The sequence below is a fragment of the Lactuca serriola genome, chromosome 8 (assembly GCF_051521515.1).
Source record: "Lactuca serriola cultivar US96UC23 chromosome 8, Lser_US96UC23_V15, whole genome shotgun sequence".
In the NCBI taxonomy this organism is placed as follows: Eukaryota; Viridiplantae; Streptophyta; class Magnoliopsida; order Asterales; family Asteraceae; genus Lactuca; species Lactuca serriola.
The window spans coordinates 105,466,370-105,473,616 of NC_136415.1; the positions used below are offsets into that span (position 1 = coordinate 105,466,370).

At 37.1% G+C, this 7,247-nt stretch overlaps 1 protein-coding gene across 1 annotated transcript; it reads left to right on the forward strand.

Moving 5' to 3' along the window:
• Window positions 1-401: 401 nt before the first annotated feature.
• LOC145070193 (squamosa promoter-binding-like protein 3) lies at window positions 402-5,475 on the forward strand. Its single transcript, XM_079017136.1, has 5 exons — window positions 402-1,049; window positions 1,140-1,801; window positions 1,892-2,035; window positions 2,170-2,373; window positions 2,954-5,475. Exons 2-5 carry the CDS (start codon window positions 1,207-1,209, stop codon window positions 3,205-3,207), a joined length of 1,197 nt encoding a protein of 398 aa, XP_078873262.1. The 5' UTR covers window positions 402-1,049; window positions 1,140-1,206; the 3' UTR covers window positions 3,208-5,475.
• Window positions 5,476-7,247: the final 1,772 nt, after the last annotated feature.

The window sequence follows — 7,247 nt, forward strand, 5'->3', positions numbered from 1 at the left end:
TTTTTAAACAACACTTTTGTGGTTCGATGTGTTCATAGAGACTCTTGATTTGCATATATTCTTACCAAAGGTTTACCGACCGACTTTGAATTTCAACTATTTCATACAAAGCTTTTGATTCTTCCCAATGATACACTTGAGGGGGATGTTAACATAGAGATTCAGTTAGTCAGTTAGAGATGGCTAATAGCTAAGAGTAAGGTTAGTAGTTAACTCAATCATAATTAAGTTAGAACTACAGTTAGTTTAGTTGTACATTTGAGTCCTTTATACTCCTGAGAGTCTGAATCATTTTGTCAAGAAATATTAAAGGAACATTACCTCTCTCTCTCTCTCTCTCTCTCTCTCTCTCTCTCTCTCTCTCTCTCTCTCTCTCTCTCTCTCTCTCTCTCTCTCTCTCTCTCTCTCTCTCTCACACACACACACACACATCTTGATCATTTACTTATGGGCACTAGTTAGCATGTCAAGCTAGTAGTTGGTATCTCAATGACCGATGAGGTCTAGCTACTGATAGTGGTGGTTAGTTGATTAGAGCTGATACTCGTTTATAAATAGGAGCGAAGTATATCTACTTAATATAGATGAAAGGTTGTGATTCCACAAAAGAGAATTTAATAATACTTCTCCTCTTGAATATGAATATATGCCTGATCTTCTTCACTTTCTAACAACAAAAAACTAATTAGATTTATCGGCTAATCCAAAACTCGAACCTAAAAACGAGTTACGTGCACCCTTTGTTATTTTTTTGGTGATGTAACTGATAGAGCGACTAATGAGCCGAAAGCAACTTCTTTAATACAAGAGTGGGGACACTGCTGTCTGTTGGTGCATGCTGTTTTTATATGATTGCTAGCTTTCTCATATGGTGTTTTCATCAGCATTTTCATATATTGTCCGGGTCTCTTCTTGCCTCAGGAGGAAACTATCTTTTTTTTGTTGTTTTGAAGGGAAGACCAAATCTATTTTCCACCTACCTTTATATTTCAATGCTCAAATAAAAGACTTCCAGTAATCTTGGATCATTCCATGATCTCCAGCTGAAGGTTAGTTTATCTCATAATTATTACATAACGAAACATGTAATCTGGTATCCTTTTTCGTGTATAAAGAAACTTGTACGTACTTCATGACAGGCTGGATTCAGTGTTTAAAAATGGAACTCTTAGCATTTCGATATTATTGGTGAGGTTTGTTTCTCTCATGGACTGGAACTTGAATACTCCTTCAGAATGGGACTGGGAAAACTTAGCCATGTACAGCAGCAAGGAGATTGAAGTTGCCAAGAATTTGCAATTTTCCAGCCATGAAAGCCAAGAAAATGTCGTCGTCGATAATGTGGATTTCTCCTTCTCAGCTTCTGCAGATTCTTCGTCTAAAGAGACAATCAAGAGTACTTTTAGAGGGTTTGATGATTTACCAAGAGATTTCTTAGACAAGGATGATTCTTCTTGGATAGGGGAGAATGGGAGCTTCTCTAACATGGTAGAAGAAGCATCAGTGTTATCCGGTGAAGCCATGATTGGTTTAAAGCTTGGAAGGCATGCAAGCACTTCTATCAGTAGTAGCAAGACGGCTACAACCTCTGTCTCCTTGTTTCCTACCTCGTCTCCCATGATAAAGAGATCTAGAGCATCTTACCTAAGCTCTCAGTCCCCACGTTGTCAAGTCGAAGGATGCAACCTTGACCTTTCATCTTCCAAAGACTACCATCGCCGGCATAGGATCTGTGCAAATCATTCCAAAAGCCCAAAAGTCATTGTAGCTGGGATGGAACGTCGATTTTGTCAACAATGTAGCAGGAAAGTTACATTCATTAATCAAGTAATTCATATATTTACTTATTCTAAAACCTAAATAATAAATCGATCTATATGATGATGATCTTGCAGGTTCCATGATCTGTCAGAGTTTGATGATAGAAAGCGAAGCTGTCGTCGACGCCTTTCTGCACACAATGCAAGGCGGCGCAGGCCACAGTCAGAAGAGATCCAATTCAGCTCCACACGGCTGTCCTCTTCAATGTCATCTGGTATTCCTCGAAACCAGAAAAATATCTAGTAGCACCAATTTTCATTAACACTGGACTTCGCACAAATGATGAATGTAAGATTTGTTTCATTCATCTTCACTCAGATCTTTCGATATTGTTGTTCTAACTTACAGATAGAAGGCCACAGATGAATTTCCTTCTAAATAGGGCTTCAATACCTCGTCGTGATTCAGCACCACCTGAAAGTTCTTGCGACTTTAAAGGGGAAGAGTCTTTCCTGGGTCTTGCAAAAGGCGGAGGGGTTGATGTCTTGCCACCCAATGGTGCCTTACACTTCGGTTCTGAGAGATTTATGCCTAGGAGCATGAGTCATAATGGTATGTACGCAACTTATGAACATAGATGAATTGTTGTCATTAATTACAACCTTTGAATATGAAGCATACCATTAAGATCCAGTTCCGTATTGTAATAATGTTGCCAGTAATATGAGTCTGAATCGGCAGTTTTCTCGCAAACTTTTTCAGATTTTCTGGCTTTCTCCTTTTTTTCTGAAAAAAAAAATATTTGATTTTTTACCATATGTTTCAGTTTCAGAGACCTCTGGTACTACCTTGTTGTTCAATCTAATCTTGACCTAACAACTTTCTTCACTAATAATCATTTAATTACATTGGATGGAAGTATGGGATTTTACACGTTAATGAGAGAAGGGACAAAATGATATACCTACGTACGGAAATAATGCCAAGCTTTCTATTTTGGATTGTTCTAAAACATGCAATTATAATATTTCCTTCCTTCATCCAGAAGTTCAAATCCATGATTATTTATTTCCTCACTACACGAAAGAATAAAGATCGAGCTTCATCCACATGGGTTCTTGAGTTCCGTGTATCACTTAATTACATGATGAATATAATGATAAACTGTTTTTTCCTTGGTAAACTGTAACAGGTATCGATGCAACTCCTAATTCCATGCTATCTGGAGATGTCAGGCATGCTTTCTCTCTTCTGTCAACAAGTTCTTGGCCTTCCAACTGGCCTGAAGAAGCTTCATCATTTGATCAATTTGGGCAATCAAACAGTATCAGCTTGTCGCAGCCGGGAATGCCTTTGGAACTGCAAAATACTACCAACACCACTCAACTCCAAACCTTTCATTCATTTAGATCACCTCGTGAATTAGAACGGTTTTATTCAAACTGAAACTGATCTTGATTTCTCCAAGCGTCTACCACCAAGTATTCAGCCATAGAATCAATAATCCTTCTTCTATATAAGGGAAATTATCTGCACACTTGATCTAAGCTAGTCCTATAGTACGTAGATCGAAATTTTGAGTAGCATTACAGTAAACAGTCTATATATATATTCTGAACCCCATTTATAACTCCTTCAAAATGAAATTCCACTTCGTAGGCCTAACTCTTGATCTTGCAAGAATAACAGAAAGCTTGAAAATATCTTTGAATTTAGTACACGTGTGGGATCGCTTTCAAAGGCATCGAGGATCCAAATGATCTCGCTATGTGCATTCAAGGGAAGAATGGAACACTTCTCCTGTTTCTGCAGAACAAATTAAAATATATACCAAAAGCCTTATATATCCCTCATTAAGTGGAAACTGAAGAAAAAGGCATTCAAGAACATTTGTTGCGGCAAAGTTTATTTCTTTTTATTGATCACTTTAGCAGCAAGCTTTTGCCAGTGAATCATTTCTCTGAATCAGTGGTTCGCAGGTAAATCAAGTATTCCCCTCTAGATGTTGATTGGTAGTTCCAGTTGTCTTCCAAGTGGAAATAGTATACTTTTTTGGAGATGGGGATGATTTAGGAATTTAACTTCTAGTATCCTATGGTTTAATTTGCTTGATATTAATAAGTTGTGATCTTGCTTTGGTTTTTCTGTAGATTTTAAACTTATTTTCAATTTTACATTTGCAGTTGAGATATTTAATGGTTTCTTCCGGTTCATTGTGTGTCCTTTAGTTATAGTTTATGTTGCAGTTCTCGTCTAGGAATGTGTTTCATACTTTCACTCCTTCTTTCTTGGATGCATTTACTATAGGGGTACCGTGTAATGATGATTGTAGCTACTTTTTGTTACTTTGATGACAAAGTAGTGTTTTTGGTTTGGCCTTGGCTATATCTCCATTTTTTGTTTTTTGTTTATTTTTTCTCTTTTCCCATATAAATCACTAGTGTAAGTGATTCTTCTTTGAATTAACCTTTTTTTTTTTGTCTTCATAAAAAAATAAAAAAAAAAGTTTCTAAGGCCATGTTTGGCTTAGGCCTCGTTTAGATATATTTTCAGGTCAAAACAGATCTTTCTGGTTGAACAGACTGGAAAGACTCTTTGATTTGCACAAAAAAATGTATTTTCCGGTAAAATATGTTTTTCTTAAAAAGCTACAAAACCATATTTTTCTGGCGGAAATGGGCGAAAAAACAATTATAGCCCAAACCTCGCATCTTTCTTTCTTGGATTATTATTTTTTTAATTTTTTTTTTGGAATTATTATATATAAAAAAATATTATTTATAATATATAATATTTATATATAAATAAATATTACTTTATTGAATTATTAATTTCTTTTAGTTAGTTTTTTTAATTCATTTTATTTTTTGAACAATACCACCACCATCTTAATTTATTTTAAAAATCACATCCATTCCACCATTATCAGACATAACCGGGTTAAGAATAACACGTTGGGTTATAAAAAAATAAACTAAAATGGTTATAAAGAATAACAATGTAACATCAACTTGAAAAACAATAAACTAAAAACAACTTAATCAACATTCTATTTGGATTTAAATTGATTTATGTTTAATTACTTTGTATGACAATTTGTATTAGCATTTTTAAATGGTTATTGTGTAATTTTGATTTTTTATGGCAGTTTGTATGTTTTTAAAATTATTCAACAACTCCATCCATCACAGTATAGAACAACAAGGTAATATGGTTATTTTTCATTATTTAGCACAATCAGTCAGATGTACAATCAAACATTGTTTCTTTCCCAGTCGGAAAACTTTCTCAGACAGCACTTTCTCACAGAGCACTTTCCTAAACAACAACTATCAAACGGGACCTTAGTGTATATGCTTGGGTTTGGCCTGGCTAGTTTCTTCAACAAGATGATGGTGGCGATAGTGTCCTTTTCCCCTTCGTCAGTGGGATGACTGTTTTCTTTTCAAGAAATTGAGTTGTCAACATTAGCAAGTTGATCGACAATAGTCTTTGTTGGGCTGAAGATCATTTTGATGTTGCGTCTTTTGGGCTCGATAGTTTAGCCATGTACACTCCGGTTTGGGCCTGTCCAACCGAGAGCCTTTTATGTATTGTATATAAGTTAATGCTTGCATGCATATTAGGTTAACGATTTAGAGAATAACGATAGAGAGCTTAACGATAGTAATTTCAAGGTTTCTTTAATCGTTCTTGTAACCTACCAATCCTCTACAGTTGATGTTCTTAATCGAGCTCTTCTGAGGATTTTGTTTTAATCATTCGACTCGTTTGATTCAATCTTGTCTTGTTCTTTTTATTGAGTTCTTACTGTTTTATATTTATATACTTGTTCAAGATCTAATCGATCTTCATTGATTAAAGGTTATTTTAATCCCATCAATTGGTATCAGAGCAGGAGGCTGTGTAATCGATACACATCTTTACTGTGAAAAAGATTTCCATTAGGGTTTTTCCGCAATTAATAATATTTATTGAGCCGTCATCTCATTATTGACGTATCTTGATATTTATTGTTTTGCCCTAATCTGAGTTATTACAAGTCTGATCTTTGAACAGGTTTTTACGATCATAATGGACGAGACGCAATCAAATCCTATTAATATTTCCAACAGCATCGGTTCGACGACAAAGATTCCAATCTTATACACCCATGACTATGAAGTATGGGCGCATCACTTCGAAGACTACGTGATTGGATCGGAGGATAATGGGTACCTCATATGGGAAGCTATCATCAATGGACCGTTTTCTCATTCAGCAACGTCCAGAATCATTAAGACGCAAAAGGAGTACAACGATCTGCTGAAGGATGTGAAGGATATTGCACAAGATGAAAAGGACAAATTCCAGTGTAATATTAAGGCGTTAAGGTTGATCAGATTCGCCCTTCAGTCCGACACATTCAGATTGGTTAGCTCATGTACGACGGCAAAGGAAGTATGGGATAGACTTCGTGAACTGTATTCTACAGACGAGGATCTTGAACATTCTATCCAAACCTTGCTTCTATCTGAGTTTGGAGAATTCAGGCAAGGGGTCGAAGAATCGGTGACCCAGACGTTCGATCGCTTCAATCATCTTCTCAGCAAGATGATCAAACACGATATTGAAAGGAAGCTTATCGAACAAAAGGTTACTTTCTTGAATGGATTAAGGTCTGAATGGAGAGCAGTGGTTTCCACAGTCAAAGCCCATGAGCAGTTTAAATCATACTCTTTGGCGAAACTGGTGGGTATTCTCAAGTCCCAGGAGAAGATTGTGCTGCAAGAGAAGAACGTCGTTTCAAGTCTTGGTTCGTTGGCCCTCCTATCTAAAAGTAAAGCTGTGATGGAGGATGAAGACCTCAACTTGGAGGAATGTGACCTCACGTCTGAGGATTATGCCATGATGGTGTCCAATCCCAAGAGGTTCATAAAGAAGAGATTCCCCAGCAACAAAAACCGAAACTGGCAGGGGAGTTACAGCTCTGAAAAGGTGAACAATGAACCGAAGGCTGAGGAGCCCAAGAAAGAACCGAAGGTGGATGGCGATTCCGGAGTAAGCTGTTTCTACTGTGGTGGGAAAAACCACTATGCTAAGGACTGTGTCCTTAAGAAGATGGCTGAAAAAGACGATGGAAATGATGAGGAAGCTGTGTTACAGAAGAGACTGGATGAGTTGAAAAAGAAGAAGTCTACCGCTAACCCTTCTATTAATGCTCTTATTGTGCAGGGTTCGGTTAATGATGACGAGTTCGGTAGCACGGAAGTTTGGTCTACCGACTCAGAAGACGATGAAGTGAGGAAGCCTACCCATGGAAAGGCTTATGTGGCTAAGGAGGAAAGCAGTGGAGGAAGATGCTTCATGGTGACTGACGTATCTCAAATGAGGGGATACAACACCGATGGTGGAAGCGATGGACCGAAGGTGCAGGAGGACATGTGCTTTACGGCCAAACCACTGAGCCAGCAGTTCAATGAGCTCGATGAATTGATAAAGAAGGT

What these genes read in the sequence shown, in the direction of transcription:
- LOC145070193 (XM_079017136.1), top strand. Translation starts at nt 1,207, where the DNA reads ATGGACTGGAACTTGAATACTCCTTCAGAATGGGACTGGGAAAACTTA. An exon ending in GTCCTCTTCAATGTCATCTG is followed by an intron (nt 2,036 to 2,169) that starts GTATTCCTCGAA and finishes TCTAACTTACAG; the next exon opens with ATAGAAGGCCACAGATGAAT. An exon ending in TAGGAGCATGAGTCATAATG is followed by an intron (nt 2,374 to 2,953) that starts GTATGTACGCAA and finishes AAACTGTAACAG; the next exon opens with GTATCGATGCAACTCCTAAT.